General features: G+C 37.5%; 2 protein-coding genes across 4 annotated transcripts; both read right to left on the bottom strand.

The window, feature by feature from the left end:
* Window positions 1-4: 4 nt before the first annotated feature.
* On the bottom strand, window positions 5-5840 carry emc7b (ER membrane protein complex subunit 7b). 2 transcript variants are annotated; one of them, XM_026143511.1, is made up of 7 exons: window positions 5478-5840; window positions 3861-3980; window positions 3628-3766; window positions 2931-3011; window positions 2549-2694; window positions 1382-1405; window positions 5-233 (listed from the first exon to the last, which is right to left on the bottom strand). In XM_026143511.1, the coding sequence occupies exons 1-7, from the start codon at window positions 5708-5710 to the stop codon at window positions 176-178; spliced, it is 801 nt and encodes a 266-aa protein (XP_025999296.1). In that variant the 5' UTR covers window positions 5711-5840; the 3' UTR covers window positions 5-175. The 2 variants fall into 2 exon arrangements, with proteins under 2 accessions (XP_025999296.1, XP_025999297.1); XM_026143512.1 differs by lacking the exons at window positions 5-233; window positions 1382-1405 and adding an exon at window positions 1798-2417.
* Window positions 5841-6438: 598 nt separating this feature from the next.
* katnbl1 (katanin p80 subunit B-like 1) lies at window positions 6439-12264 on the bottom strand. 2 transcript variants are annotated; one of them, XM_026143510.1, is made up of 10 exons: window positions 12070-12264; window positions 11399-11523; window positions 11223-11260; window positions 10221-10485; window positions 9980-10095; window positions 9833-9883; window positions 9340-9429; window positions 8953-9057; window positions 7538-7631; window positions 6439-6979 (listed from the first exon to the last, which is right to left on the bottom strand). In XM_026143510.1, exons 2-10 carry the CDS (start codon window positions 11510-11512, stop codon window positions 6947-6949), a joined length of 906 nt encoding a protein of 301 aa, XP_025999295.1. In that variant the 5' UTR covers window positions 11513-11523; window positions 12070-12264; the 3' UTR covers window positions 6439-6946. The 2 variants fall into 2 exon arrangements, with proteins under 2 accessions (XP_025999295.1, XP_025999294.1); XM_026143509.1 differs by having other exon boundaries at window positions 11399-11526; window positions 12070-12263.
* Between the last annotated feature and the right edge of the window lie 3112 nt (window positions 12265-15376).

The following is a 15376-nucleotide window of genomic DNA, read 5'->3' as shown; positions in this document are numbered from 1 at the left end:
AAACTTCAAGGCAAACATTTAATGACCAACAGACATGTTGAAGACGGTCTCATTTGTCAATAATTCGTCTTTGAGAGGTGAAGCAAATCGTTACCATCCTCCAATGGTTGACTACCCAAATGTGCCATGTACCAACGCCATGGCACTAAACAAATCCCCGACGTCACCGGAGATTTTACTGGTCCCAAGAGTCCAGGTCAGCACTGTTGTTCTGCATTGAGAGTTTCTTTGCTCTAATGCAACACCACATGAAAAGAACAAAGCCATTAATTAACTGATCTCATTAACAGGACTCGGCGTTTTCACAGTCTGATAAAGCTCAGTTGACCTGTGATGTCACTGAAACACTAATAAAAAACTATTTCCCTGGAGAACTCACCTTTGTTTATGGAAGCTCGTTTTCACCACTGGAAAAAAAACATTTTTTGTCCCCAACAAGTCAAAATATTGGATCATTGTTTGAAAATTTTGAGTTCGGTATCTCGAGATCTTAACTTACCAACTCAAACTTTCAAAATAAATACGTCAGAATTCAGAAAATAATATGAAACTTTAGTTAAAATTTTGAGATAACCCCAAATTTTAAATTATGGGTGGCATTTTTTTTCCCTTTCCCCTCCAGTGGCAGAAATAGGCTTGTATATGTGCTGAATGAACTCTGGTACTGTAGTTTCTCTTTAATCTCAAATACAAAATGCAACCGTGAAACCCTAAAACACCAAAATGCAGCTGAAAATAGTGTTTGGTTAATATTTGCACCCATTTGGTAAAAATGAGTTTTTAGCAGTTTAGCTCTAGCTTTTAAATAAAACATTTAGAGTCAAAATAAGAACTAAATTGCTTTGGTCTAAGAGCCACAGTGATGATTGAAACTTTGGAAAATATTAGGGAAAACAAGCGTTCTTTTATTTTGATGCTTTCACTTAACTCATTTAGCATGAGTAATCTACAGGACGCTGTCATGCGCATTCTTCACACAGCAACTCATTCTTAACCTTGGAAAAAGGCGATTTGATGAAAACAACTGATTTTAAATTGTGTCACACCATCTCCATTTACCTGTGGACGGGGTATCCCTGGAAAAAGATGCAACTGCATGCAAGTTGACCTAATTCACGACGCTTTTCGTCTACTCTGTGCTTGAGAGATAACTTTTAGATTATATTTATATTCACTACTTCTCACCAAAACACATTCTGTGCATCATAAACATCTGATCTGACTTTAAAGCATTTTTTGAGCCCTGTGGTTATTATCGACAGTGATTGTGCCCAGCGGGCCCTCGTGCATAACACTAAGACTCAAAAGCTTAAGCAGTTATTTGGAACACAGCCAGCAAACTTGTTTCTTTTGCTTGTATTGACCCACATGCTTCTCCTACCTTGATGCGCCAGAATGTTTTCCCCTGAAAAAGGGAAGACAAGGTAATTCATCTTTTTGTGTTACCACTGCTAAGCACTGATCAGTGAAACAGCAGGAATATACAGTAAATATAATCTTGCATAGATGCATATGATGCAAACAAAACAAAAACCCACTCTTTCTCACTTCTGGGTAACTTTGAAGCCAAAATCAAAACCATAGCAACAACGGAGCTTTTGTGCCAAAAGGACTATCTCCTCAACAAATAGATAAATGCTGATGATGAACATATTTGGCTCAAAGTTCAGGAGAAAGCTAGTGACTCAACCTTGAGCTGAGCGGTCTCTATATTTAATAACATTACTCATTATTGTTTCATTTTAAAACACGTCCTGTCAGCCAGTGCTAACACATTCTACAATAATGATTTTACTATGGACTTTAATGTCTATTTTATTACAAAGTAAAACCAGTTACACTTTGTAGAGCTTTTAAAAAGCAACCATACATTTCTCTCTTTGTACTTCCAGTGATTATCATTTTAATTTTTACACCTCAGGCACATAATGTACAGCGTGTGAATTCTAACCATACAGTTCACCACAATTCATAAAATGAGAAAGTCACGTGTTCACTCAAAGAAATGAATGGTGTGAAATAAAAACACAGCTGTCATATACCATGGCAATTTATTTATCTAGGTTTTTAAATAAGAATTTATCTGCCTTAAAATTCAATTTCTCTTCATTCACAGTCGTATTACTGAAGTTACTTAAACAAGAAAATCTCTGAATTGTGTATATATGCTCTCTTTCAGGTAGTGGAAGTAGCAGCAGTGGAAAATATACAATGGAGGTTTTAGCACAGAAAAGACTGATGAGTAGTAGGGTCACCTGTAGAAAGTATCGCGCAAATTAAGAATAACAGCTTTCGCAACAAATGTTATCAGTGCAGTATGAAAAAAAAAACCTAGGAAAAAAAAAAAAAATTTTGCTCAGTTCGTAATAGCATATTAGAAATCCAGATGTGCTCAAAACATCTAATATTAATGAAATCTGTACAATAAACCCAGAGAGAGAGAGAGAGAGAGAGAGAGAAAAAATGACACTTTAAAACCTTGCTTCCATGACATAAATCAAGCTTTTTTCTTTTTAGGTGGATTTTTAGGAGGCATGTACAGTACTACCTCCTCTTGGCAGCTGGCCTGGTGCCTTTGCTGCTGCTGCCTGCCTTGCTGGAGCCTTTGGAGCCAGAGAAGAGCTTGGTCATGAGCTCAGAGACATCAGGAAGCTCAGGGTTGGGGTTCAGCATGTTCATGGACTGCTCCATTTCCTGTAAAGAAAGGGAGGCAGAGAATGAACAGCTGTTTTTGGAGAGAGAAAGGCTGTGTACAGACTCAATGTTCTCTCTGATGTTAAAAATGTATCACAATCAGTCACATCTGTTACAGTTAGCACTTTACCACAATAAGCAATTCAAAAGGAGACAAGGATAGGGTTAGGATTTAAAACATCACAACGTCTGTTGTTTCTTCTATTTAGCTCAGAGACACAGCACAATGAACATACCTTTCTCATCTCTGGGTCATTGGTGTTGACCACTTTGGGTAGCAAAACAATGATAAGCAGGGGCAGAACCATCATCATAACCTGCAGGAGCAACAAAGACATTAAATGACATGTAACAAATTCAGATGCAATCTTCTTTGACAACTTGTTTTTACAGTTCCTTTTTTTCAACGGTTTTATCTGTCAGCACAGAAGCCCAATATTCTCTTTTTGAGTTTGTGGGCCATCCAATCAAGAAAAAAAGTTTGGCATAAGGAAAACGCAACCTTAAAAAGGAAAGGAGCTAAAAAAAAAAAAGAAAAGCAAAAAAAAAAAGCTTGTGTCAGACAGTGGATGGCCTGTACTACCCGGGATAAATCAGGTTTATTTTCAACTCTGATTGATAGAAAGCTGCTCAAGAGTTCATAAGTATAAAAATATGCAGTAGAAATGAGTAAAAAAGGTCACTGTAAGGAATGGAAATGTGACTTCATGGTCATGAAACTTCTGTTCATTATCGTCAATATTGTGCACCAGCTTATCAAAATTAATTAACATCTGTAGTTCTCTAAATGGGGCTACAGCCAATGGACTCTAACAGTACAAATGGTAGAAAGCATATGTTTAATCAGAGTATTAGGATAATGGTGGGATCCTAGGAAATGTTTCTTTTGTGACATACACATGCAATTCCCACTTAATCAACGCATTTTCTTACCATTGGGTTCATAAGGAAGTCTGTCCAGCCCCAGGTTTCTCGCTTCATAAAGTAGCTGTGAGGTCCACTACTCCTGATCTGAAGAGGGTACGGCTGGCGAATTACCTCTGACGTTTTGATGTAATTCACAAGTCGCGCTCTGTGAAATCACACATTGCTTCAGTGGGTCAGAGTTGCCACAGGCCAACCGCTAATTTTTGCAAGTTTTGTGTTTTTCACTATAGTGGCCATACCTCATTTTACCCTTGGATGTGATATCAACACGGACAGCTTCAAATCTATAGGTGGGAGTAACAACTTCAACAACATACGACCCAGAGGGGACATCGTTCACAGCAAAACTCCCATCGGTTCTGTAACAAAAACATAAAGCAATTTTTTCAAGACAGCAGCTGCTTATAATTTAAAAAAAAGGTACACCTATATTAGTTCAACCTAAAGTTCGTCTAAAATATTAATCCTGAAATAAATGGAGAATGAACTAAATAGCAAAGTATTATCAAACTATCTTACTAAAGCAGAAATACAAATGGTTAAGACAAATAAATAAACAAATGTGGTAAAAACGTTAAAGGTCTTGCCAGTCAATAAAAATTTTCAATTAAATATCTGAAAGTGGGACATCTACAAAGGTCACCTAATTAGGTGTATAAGTATCTAAGAATTCAAGTAGTATGCTTATTAAGTTGAAATTTGAACTTAATAAGCAAGTTAGTTATGCTTCTTTTCACGCGCAAATTATGAGTTTCTTATATACATGCATTGTTACATTCTGTGATGCAAATAACCTATTAAAAATAAAAATATAGTGATAACTCTATGAATAATCTGAGACTTATTTTTTTTAAATACATTTTGTTATAGTTGCATAGTTAAAAGTGACTACTTCTATACCCTTTATGTGCCTGAAAAAACAAAACAGTAAACAAAATTTGTCTTCATCAAAATCATTCCTTTGGGCACAATCTATGTACATAATTTGATATACTAATAGAGCCAGTAGGGATGTAACAGTGAGACACATAAAACACAACACTACTAATGCCACTACTTCTTCTGCTAATAATAATGCATTTATAAAAACAAGAACCTTAGAATCTCTTTCTAAGTGTGTTCCATCCAATATCCTTGAATTTATACTTGTATCACAGACAAATGTATGTATTAGCCATCATTTATACTCGCATCTTTGGTGAAATACACTACTGTACACTAGTCATACAATAATTAAAACTATTGCTAAGACAATCGATTAAACCCTTGTGAGCTAAGAAGAAAACGAATGATTATTTTATTACGGATGATACGGTAACATGGTTAAAGATAACAGGGTTAAATAACATGATATATTATGTTTATTTGTCCATTACTACACACGTGACAAATAAATACTATAGAACATGCTTAATAATATGTTTGAGTATGTGTGTAATATGTTATAATATGTTCAACACACGTTTGTGCAGCAAACCAGTGCTGGTACTGGTGTTTTCTCATAAACATATGCTAGCTGTGGAAACATAATAGATTATATATACACAAGTCTCTTGTGGACGTTTTGTGTTGTGGTTACCGCTGCAGTAGGACCAAAAAGGCCTCATGTTGAAATGAAACGCTAATTGATTGACACTCGGACAAGAGTTACAAAAGGAAAGCTGTGCATGATCTACAACATTTGGTACCTGCCATCTGCCACAGGCAGATGCAGTCGTTATCGGGTTTGACTTCGAGTTTGACCCTAACCACCAGCTAGCAACGGCTAGGTGCTAATGCTACTTACGTAGCATTAGCACGTATTGTAGCACGTACCATGCTAGCTAGTTATCCAATGAACTATGGATATTTCTTACCTCAAAAATCCCACATGTTCTTCACCATCTACTAGCACTCTAGCCGTGGAGACCCAGTCTTGTGTTTTCACTCCGGGAACTATCGCTCTTCCTTCGATTTTGAACCGATCTCCGTTAGTCTGCGTCGACATAGCTGCGCCAGGCCCCGCTTCCATTTCAGTAAAACACCACCCTACGACGAGTACAGACTGGACGAAAGCCAGTAGCAGCGGTATTCTTTCCCTGTGCCACATACTGCCTCGTCTTTAATAAACTAAAATCGTTTTTCACCGTTTCTCCACCAACATGCAGCCAAGAGCTGTTTAGCGAAGGAGCGGAAGCCTCGCTGAATCAGCTGTCTCTGCGGAAAATGACGTCACTTCAAAAAAAACCTTTATTGTACAAACCAGAAGCGCCACTCGCTCGTTTTTGCACAAAGATTCCCTTTTATTCTTAAAACTCAAAATGAAACTCATTGAAATTTTAAATCGAACTAGGAGGCAGAATAAGTATTTTCCTTGAAGGTTTCCCACGTCAGTACATTTTTTTAATTTTGAAAAAGACTAAAAAAAATTATAAAATAGATCCTTTTTTCCGTTTAGCAATGCAGCTTTGAAAACTAATCAATTTTTAATAAAGATTAAAAAAAAATAAATCACGAGGTCAAATTAACGCTGCAGGAGCATGTTTAAAAACTCGTTTAGCCACTTTAACTTGGTGAGCAAGATCTTTTTACTTTTATTGTTACTTTGGCATTCACTATTCCAAAACGGTATTTTCAAAATTTTAATGAGCTTAGCCAGTTAAAACAATAAAAAACAAACAAACAAACAAACAAAAAAACAAAACAAAACTGTGGTCTTATTTCTGCTGCAGTTTAACAGGACATCATCCCAGTACCATTTGATAATCTGAAGACAAAAAACAAACAATAAAATTGCATTTTTAATTTATTTAAAAGATGATTAAAAGAATCACTTGTTTTTACATTTTACATTACACAGTCAAATGTCAAAGGAAGAGGCAAAACGAAAAAACAAGAAAAGCAAGCTCTAATAACTTAAGACTGTTGCAGATTCAAGCTCCTTCTTTCGGAGAACTCAAGATGCAAAACATCAACAACATCCACAAGCGCATCTGCATTCCATGAAAGAGAGTGGTGTAGTGAGAGACAAAGACCTTGGCACTTCATAGAGCGAAATTACACCCAGTCTCATGGAGGTCCACTAAACATGCCCCTCAAAAAAGACAATCCACTTCAATGTGAAGCAGTCATTTGCTGTCCAGGAAGGCTCTCTTCGCCCTCCCTTCAGAGGTTCCAGCTCAAACGTGAGGGAAGTGTTTGAATTGTCAAGTTCAGTCCCAGTTAAGAGGTTTGAGTTTGAAGTAGCAAAAGTAACTGGTCTATTTCTCTTGCACCATTATCAGTTCGAAACATAGTCATGATTGACTGTAGTGGTCACATCCCAAGAGTGCTACATTGACAACTGTCAGGGCAGCTGCGACAGATAAGCCTCGATGCCCTGCAACACAAAGCAGAGATAGCACATGAGAAGTCGTCAGAGCTAGTAAATGCAGATAAACTGGATCACTCAACACTATTAATTTGATGCTGATTTGACATTTCAGCTGCTACAAACATGTAAAAATTAGTGAATGCATTTCCTTTTAAAAGATTTAATAAAACAAATCTTTTGTGGTTTCATTTTCTTCTCCTCCCACTATAAAACAGGATGTGAAGACTGAAAAAAGATCAACCACAAAAGCTTATGGTGGACCTGTGTCTTTTCTTTTTAGGATGGGAGTGGTTGGCTGAATCCACCTAAGATCAACAGAAGGTGAAATAACAGCAGGAGCACCTGTGGAGCCTGAAAACAGTTCTGCAACAGAAATATCAGTGTGACAAAACACTCCTTTCTAAAAACGTTAATGCAGCTCTATTATATATTTTCTATTTACTTTTAACAAGAAATCAATGTGGTGCTTTAGTATAAACAATCCATACAAAACAGTAGCGGTCTTCACTCTGACCTATATCACGATGGAAAAAAAAAAAATCCCTTATGAGGGATGGTTCTCACCTTTGCCAGCTCTCCCGTAGTTCCTGGAACCAAACATAATCGGGTTCCTTCCTTCCACAAGTCCTTTAGCCGCTGCTTCATGACTTCCATGTTCCTACAATAAACACACAAACATTACTGATGGCAATGACTGATAATGATATATAACCTTAATTAGCTATAGTTATTATTCATTCATCACATGACTGTAATTATTTGATTATTTATTTATTATTTTCTCACATTCTGTATATTTGCATTATACCTATATTGGTATTATATTAATGTCCTGTGCATATTGATGATATCTGATTTCTGGTTAGAGGTTAACTGCATTTGGTGCCTTAAACTTGAACTTGTAAAATGACAATAAAGTTTAATCTAATCTAATCTGATTTAATTACTGATCCAATACATGGAAAGTGCAAAAGAGATGCAATCTTGGCACAGTCTTCGTGGAAATGTTTAAGGATACCATTAGGGCCTGTGCGATATGACCAAAATCTCATATCCTGATATAAGTCATCTATCGTCCCGATAATGAGATAAATCACAAAAATTTAACAGTTTCTGTAAATTCTGTGAATCTCGGGCAGCTCGACTTGCGTGAAGTGTTTCCAGCTGGGAGCCGTGTACCTGGAGTCGAGTGTTTTAACGATGTATGAAACTATACATTTTTAGACATAAGTTTTAACAGCCGCCATTTTCTTTGGGAGTATTTATTACACGGCGTGCTGCGGGGAAAAGCCTGTTCTAACGTTTGAGTCTAAGGTTTATTTTTTAGCAACTGGCGGCTCTTTTTTAATTCTCATCAGTAAATAATCTGCTCTTTCACGTGATTCAGTTCATTTTGAAAAGTCTCAACAGGATCTTGAGCTTTATTGTGAAAGGTTTATGTGGAAAATAATAAAAGCAGACACACGATGGTTTTACCGTCGTTGTTGCTAACGACAACGCATAAAAGCAGGCACTCATCCGTCTATAGTGTGGTTATTTAAAATATAAGAGAAAGAGAGAACTTTAAGAAGTTAATATAGCCACTACAGTGACCATCAAAACGGTGAAAAAAAAAAATCCAGCATAAGGGCGTGGCTGCCTGGATGACAAATGTTTAGAAAATGAAAGCAAGCAACAGGATGTTTCCTGTGACAACACAGGCAACTAGCATGCCCGAATTCAGCAGATTATATTCATAAGATCGAAACAAAAGTGAATAACTAAAAACATTTACTGGATTTCAAATATTCATCTTAAAAATTTAATATCTGTTGGTTTTATCCCCATGCATTCTTTTTTTCTTTAAATTGATCCAACTTTCCAAGATTTATTTAGAATTATTCACCAGACAGTGAAAACTAGAAAAATAATATGATTTTAAACATCTACATTGAAACTCTGGAGGTTGCATTAGGTTTATTAAAGCGCACAGGGCTCACCTGTCTTCTGCACAACTGTCCTGCAGTCTTTTTTCAGTTCTAGAAAGTTCTGGCCACCATTTCCTGATGACGGATTGAACCCAGTGTAAACCCACAGTTATCTGTCTGTCAGAAAACAAAAAACAAAAACAGTTAGTTGAATCCAAAATGTTATTACATATGAGATTTAAAGGTCAAAGGAATTTCTCGACTCCTTCAAGAGGCTTTAGCTGCTCTCTCCTCTGTTCATTATCTATTTATCAGACAAGCTTAAACTTCCCGGAGGAGAACACAATCATCTTTAGGTTTATAAACAACAAATCTAACTGCTTTAAACTCAGCACACCTTCATATAATGATCAAAAAGGAAAAAAAAGATAAATATTATTAGAATGAATTGCCACTTACTCTTCATATTTACTGGTGAGGATCATTTTGACTTGGGGCATGAGGTCAACACAGCAGCCAAGTGACAAACATGGTGCTTCTGTTTGAAGGCTGATGAGAGAGGAGATAACACAAGTTCAAATGAGGTGATCATCAGCAATCAGGCATGAAGAAGAAAAATAAGAAAAATGGCCAACATGTCCACCGCAGAACAACAGAAAAATCTAACAAGCTGTCAGAGCTGCACGAGGTTTGGTTTTCACTAGGCCACCATGCTTCAACAGCTCCATATAGGTATCATGGTGCGACTATGCATGCTTGTATACTGCAATTTCAGAATTGTTACCAAAACATGACTATTTCCTGCTTTACAAATTATTGTCTTACAAACTGTACAATCTTTGTAAATTAACAGCTGACTGGACGAATGTGCAGCACGGTCACTGGAGGTAAAGCTGAAACACTAAAAGCTAAAATGTAAATAAACAAAAAAATAAAAAATAACATTACTTACTTGTTTGTTAAGACAGGTAAGCAGTCAAGCAGCACACCTGTGTCTTGAATTCTGGGAAACAACAAACATGTGATGTGAAGATGACAAATTGTGAATAATTACAGAATAAACACAACCATCAACCAACAGTAGCCACAAGTGTTTTACCTTATTAGGTAGGCCACTAATTCACTTGCACTTTTTCGCCATAGTGTTAGGGCTACTTTAAGTCGAAGACTTCTTCCAAAAAGAACCTGGGTCATAGCTTCATGGTCCTTTGATAGCTATGTATAGACAAACAATGAAAAAAAATGGAACTCAGTGTTTTCAGTGTTGCAGTTTTCAATCAACAAGCCTTCATATTTCATATGAAATAAAAACAATCAGTGGCTCGAGCTCTGTTTCTCACCTCAGCAAAATCACTGTACTTGGAGCTGGCCCCCGCCATCTTGGAGGCCTCTGCAGAGTTCACCGGAAATCCACAGCCCCGGACATCATCGGAGCAGGTCAGCTCATTTTCCTTGTTGGCCATGCCGGGGTCACATAAACGGCCTACATCTGATGATCTGCGGTGCAGCTTTACGCCCACCTCCGCCAATCCACAACTCTTTCTTTTGCAAGATGTCGCCCGCTTCACTTTTCCTGGACTGTGTACTCTGTAATGCACCTGAAATCTGCCAAATGGAGAAGTTGAGATTGGCCAGATGCAAAGCAGTCACAGGTTAAACCCCCCCCCCCCCCCACATAAATACAAATTAAAGCCACCATGATAACGGTTAATGGTAAATGAAAGATGCTTTAATGGTTCAGTGACTGGTTGTACATCCACACTAACATGTTTTTTATGTTGACATTTGTTAATTTTAAGACCCCTAAACATCAAGACTTTGTTTCTGCCCCTCCAGTCAACATCATTTCCCAGACACCTATGTTTGCTTCTTTATCAGTCATAATTATGAAGCCAAAATATCACAGCCACTCTCACATACGTTCTATGATTTCGTGCTTTTCATGTGTATCTTTTCCATGGCGTCATACAGTGACGGCTCCCAGTAGCCTTCTAATATGTTGCTGTATTTGCTTTGCGACAGCTCCCTATTGTCACTGATCCAAGCAAACAAAAAAAAAAAAAAATCTCTGGTCTTACTATTTGCTTTTCCTTCTTCAATATATTTTCAAAAAACAACTAACCCACTGCTTCTTAATTACACCAGTACACAGACCCAGTGTGGGTGAATGGTTAAGGTAATGTGTTTACAGAGGGTTTAGTACAAAAGGAAATTTTACTTTCATATTAAAACAGCTTAAAAACAAAAAACATATTAGTGTGGATGCAAGGATGATCTGTGGGAAACAGGCAGTGAGTGATCATAATTTGATGAACCCCCTCAGATGTGGATCAGAGACTCACCTGTCTTTATCTAATTCTTCCTTATTAATAATATCCACCTAAAACAAAAGGATAGGGGATGAGGCCACTACTGCTACAATGCCACTGAACTGTACTTCACAGTCACCAGGATTTAAAAGACACATGGGCAGCTGTTTACACAATTAGTCATAGTATTTCCCATTATATCCTTATACCTGCTTCATATTATTCTCAGCAGAACTAGGCACGCTGGGTCGCAGAAAGCCATTGGAGTTTTTGTGGTTGACCTTCGGGACTGCTCGTTGCCAAACATGCTTACCAGCTGCCATAATAAGGAACACTGCTGGAGAAACAAATTGGAAAATAATTAAGAGGCTAAGGAGCCAAAAGCCAGGACTATGTTGTGGCACAACTATGAATAGGCCAGCTAAAAGTCAAGAGCATACGCTCCCAGATGTAACAGTTTGACTCAAATTAGCTCAGTGAAACAAGATAAACTAAACCAAAATGCTCAATTTTAGTTTCAAAGGCGTTAGCTCCCATTAGCTCGTATGGCTGAACGTCGCAAAAACATAATATGCTGTAAACGTTAGGGCTGTAAGTTTGCTGCTTTGCAAGTGTCAAAATAAACGATGACAAAAGAGGTGTAAAGTTGCATTTCGTGACGCCTCCCATTAAAATAAATGTCTATAATCTCATTGTAATGTCTAGGTTAGCTTTAACTGTTAGCATTTAGCTCAACTCACAAGACAACACGGGAGACGTAGAAAGCAACAAGCTGGGCCGCTAGTGCGAGCTAGCTAGCTGGTTAGCCTTGTGAACGTATGTCTTCGTCAAAGATAAAGTTGTCACTTTTAACATGTACGCCCCGGAGTTGAATACCAACCGATTCATTTTGTGAGATGTTACGATCGCTCCTCAGATGTGTAAAATCCAAAACGTGAAAAACTGGTTAAACACTAAAGCAACTCCCTCGATGCACGATCGGAAGCGTTTCACAGTTTTACCATTCAAATGAATACACCGCCGGTGCGTGAGGATTGTGGGATTGATTTTGGCAAAGAAAAGCTGCAGTTTTAGCGACGACTGCCGGACATTACAACACAAATTTGTGCTGTGGCGCCACCTGGTGTCAAATAGTGTGATACAAGAATGCAGTCTTGCAGAAGCTGAAATCTTACACCACTAACTGTGAAGTACATATACTTCTTTTTAAATTATTTCCATCCTTAATGAGGATAAATTTAGAAAAAAAACCAATGTAAATAAAAAAAAAGAGCTTATAGTATACTGTTGTTGGGTTTACGTTACATTTTAACAATCACAATGGAAAGGGAAAAAAACCCTGAATAAATGTGGCATTTTTCCATCTTTACTCAAACCTAAAATCTAAAAATACTTAACTTGACATCCCCAGACCTGTGTAGAAAGGCTGGAACCACTCATGACATTAAAAAAATATATTTTTTCTTGAAAAACTGGAGAAATTAGCAAGTTCATTTCAAGTTTCACATTTTGCATAACTTATTTAATTAGATTTTACCTGTATTTACCTGTGTAGCATGTACATTTCTGAAAGCGTCCGGACTCCCACAAACAAATGTGAATCAACACAAGCACTGCTTTAGTTTAGTAAAAGTAAATGCATACATACTGTAAAAACTATAACAGTCTCTAAGACTGTAATTTTCCTTAAAAGTATGCCAAAAGTGTAACTTCCAACATGGCAGCCAGGATGATGGCCCAAAGCCCAGTTGAAATAACACAATTGGTATCTCCTCATTGTATGGACTGCGTGTGCGCTATATTTAGTGAAAGGTGGGTTATAACCATTCTACTATATGTTTAAGCCATGGTTCTATCGGCGAGTCAAAGCCTAACTTTATTTATACAGTACACATTTTCCTTATGAACCAAGTTTTATTTGCGACTATGCACTCAATCATTTTCCACTCCATTGATTAAAAACAGATGACTTTTCTGAGGTGTTTTGATGGCCATGATTAGAAGTGTATTACTGGAACATCCTGACCTTGCTTTCTGTCATTTATGAGAAATGCAGTTGAACCTGTTATCCATTTTTGCATAGTTGCAAATTGTTGCAACTATGCAACAATTTGCAACTATGCAACAATTTGTTTTTCTGCAGATGTCACTACATTATACATTGTGATTAGCAAGCCAAAGTAAAAGAAAAAAAGTGGCTATAAAAACAGGAAGAAGAGAGGAGAGAAGGATGAGTATACACCACTTTGGATTATATGACTGTTGTCACTGACTTTGCTGATGAAGTTCTGATTGCTGAGCAGTTTGTCTTTGTGTTTTGTTAAAGGATTGGAACACTATCACCACTTATATGTTAAAAATATGCATTCATACTGTAGTCCATTTGTTATATATCTAAAAGCTGGTCCACTGGAAATTGTGATTGAATTCTATAACTGAAAGTGCTTGTTTGTTATGATGAACTCGTCCAGTCAGTCTGTTTGGACCTGCGGTTAAAGGGCTTCTCTCATTTGTTCCATGGTTACAGACATTACATTTGCCTTTATGTTATTTCGCAAAGCTCAGTCTGTTAACCGTGACTTAACCTTACACTTCTTGTTAGTTTTAGTTGCTGTTGATGTAAGGTTGCTTCTAGTTAGTTCCCTTTTGTGTTCCTTTGTGTCCCAGTCTCATCTGTGTTCATCCTTCATCTTTCTGTGCTCCCTGGTCCTTCTGCGTCCCTCCCCCATGTCAAGTTAATCGTGATTACCCGTTCTGTTGTGTCTTCCTGTTTTATTTTGCTAACTGTAGTTCTGTGTCTTGTGTTTTGTTTACTTCCCCTCCCTCCTTATGTCTGTAGTTTCCAGCCACTCTGTCCTGTCTCTGTTTCCCTCTGTTCATTGTTGCCGTGCCCCGTCTGTTTGTGCATTACACAATTGATTTCATGCTCCGTCCTTTGAGAACTACAATTGGGTCTGCCACACAGCCATCACATGACAAATAGGTGCTGCACACAGGCTATTCTCTGTGTTTTTTGCTTAAGATTCCTTTCACAGTATGCCTCATTTTAGGCTGAGCGAACGCTTGGTTCTTCTGTTATTTTAATAATTTTAAAAACAGGGAAAGTTTCCTGGCACATGCCGGCTTCACTGAAACTCAATGAAAATGCCAAGAAATACAAAACAATTTGAAGTGATTGAAAAATTTATGTCTTGATGGAGAGGTAATTTTCTTGGAATTGTACTGTCTACGTAGGCTCTGAATGGTCATTGAAAAGGTGAATGAAAATAAAAAACAATGCAAATAACTCACTATGGCTGGTGCTGTCAACCACTCAGGCACCACTCAACTCCTCTTGCAGTGGCACTGGAAACAACATGCTCCACAATTACAAGGAAAAGGTGTAAAAGACTGGAAAATCTCTAGAAGGTATAATAGGTTTGTGAAATGTGTAGAATGCATGCCAGCGCACACTGAAAAGCCTGCAATGGTCCAAGAGTCTGCTAAACCATCTTTTGCCCAGACAGCCACAAAAATTAAAATGCCTGGTGGCTGTAATGGTTGATCATGTCTAGGAATCAAAGCGCAGCTGCATGTACCAACCCAAACATACCAAATCTTGGAAATGTTTTGGTTTGTTTTCATTTTTGAGAGAAACCGAAATGAATGTTCTGTTAATGGACATGAACAGCCTCCAAATAAAATGTTCCCGTTGTCTGACAAAGGCTTTAAGTAAATTTAGGCAAATCTCTGGTAAATTTCTTATACACTTGTAGTCTAAAAGATTCAAATCCTCTTTAGGTATCCAACAAAAGCTGTCAATATTCAAAACAATAGTGCTTTTACAGGCATGAGAAAAGAGACTAAGAATTGGATCAGATGTGTTGTTTTGACAGTTTTCAGACTGAATGCTAGCTTAAAGCGTTGGCTGAATGTAGCATTTGTGCTGCTTTATGCTGACTCTTGTTTGTCTTCTTTTAAATAACCCTGCAAACCTTTGTGGCCCCACATGGCCTCTGACTTTTGCCCGAGGCAAAAGTAAATGGCACAGTAACAAGTCTGAGCTTTAAAACGGAAGGATTTGCATTTGGTGGATTTGCATTAAATCTTCGGAAACTTTTAGGGTCTTACTAGCAGGGAGAAAAGCTCCTTCAAGTATCGACCCATTGTCTTGTCACATTTGATTCTTATCAAATAAGTATCAACGT

This window comes from Astatotilapia calliptera, chromosome 15, assembly GCF_900246225.1.
Source record: "Astatotilapia calliptera chromosome 15, fAstCal1.2, whole genome shotgun sequence".
NCBI classification, from domain to species: Eukaryota; Metazoa; Chordata; class Actinopteri; order Cichliformes; family Cichlidae; genus Astatotilapia; species Astatotilapia calliptera.
Note: the sequence above shows the minus strand (reverse complement) of the source record. Positions and strands in the feature narration are given on the sequence as shown.

Bases quoted from the DNA above. Each gene is read 5' to 3' on its own strand.
- emc7b (XM_026143511.1), bottom strand. From the start codon at position 5,710: ATGTGGCACAGGGAAAGAATACCGCTGCTACTGGCTTTCGTCCAGTCT. The intron at 3,767-3,860 runs GTATGGCCACTA...GTGATTTCACAG, and splicing joins ACATCCAAGGGTAAAATGAG to AGCGCGACTTGTGAATTACA. The intron at 2,695-2,930 runs GTATGTTCATTG...CTTTCTTTACAG, and splicing joins ATGACCCAGAGATGAGAAAG to GAAATGGAGCAGTCCATGAA.
- katnbl1 (XM_026143510.1), bottom strand. From the start codon at position 11,512: ATGGCAGCTGGTAAGCATGTTTGGCAACGAGCAGTCCCGAAGGTCAAC. The intron at 7,632-8,952 runs GTGAGCCCTGTG...TGTTTATTGTAG, and splicing joins GACAGTTGTGCAGAAGACAG to GAACATGGAAGTCATGAAGC. The intron at 6,980-7,537 runs GTGAGAACCATC...TTTGTGTTGCAG, and splicing joins CTACGGGAGAGCTGGCAAAG to GGCATCGAGGCTTATCTGTC.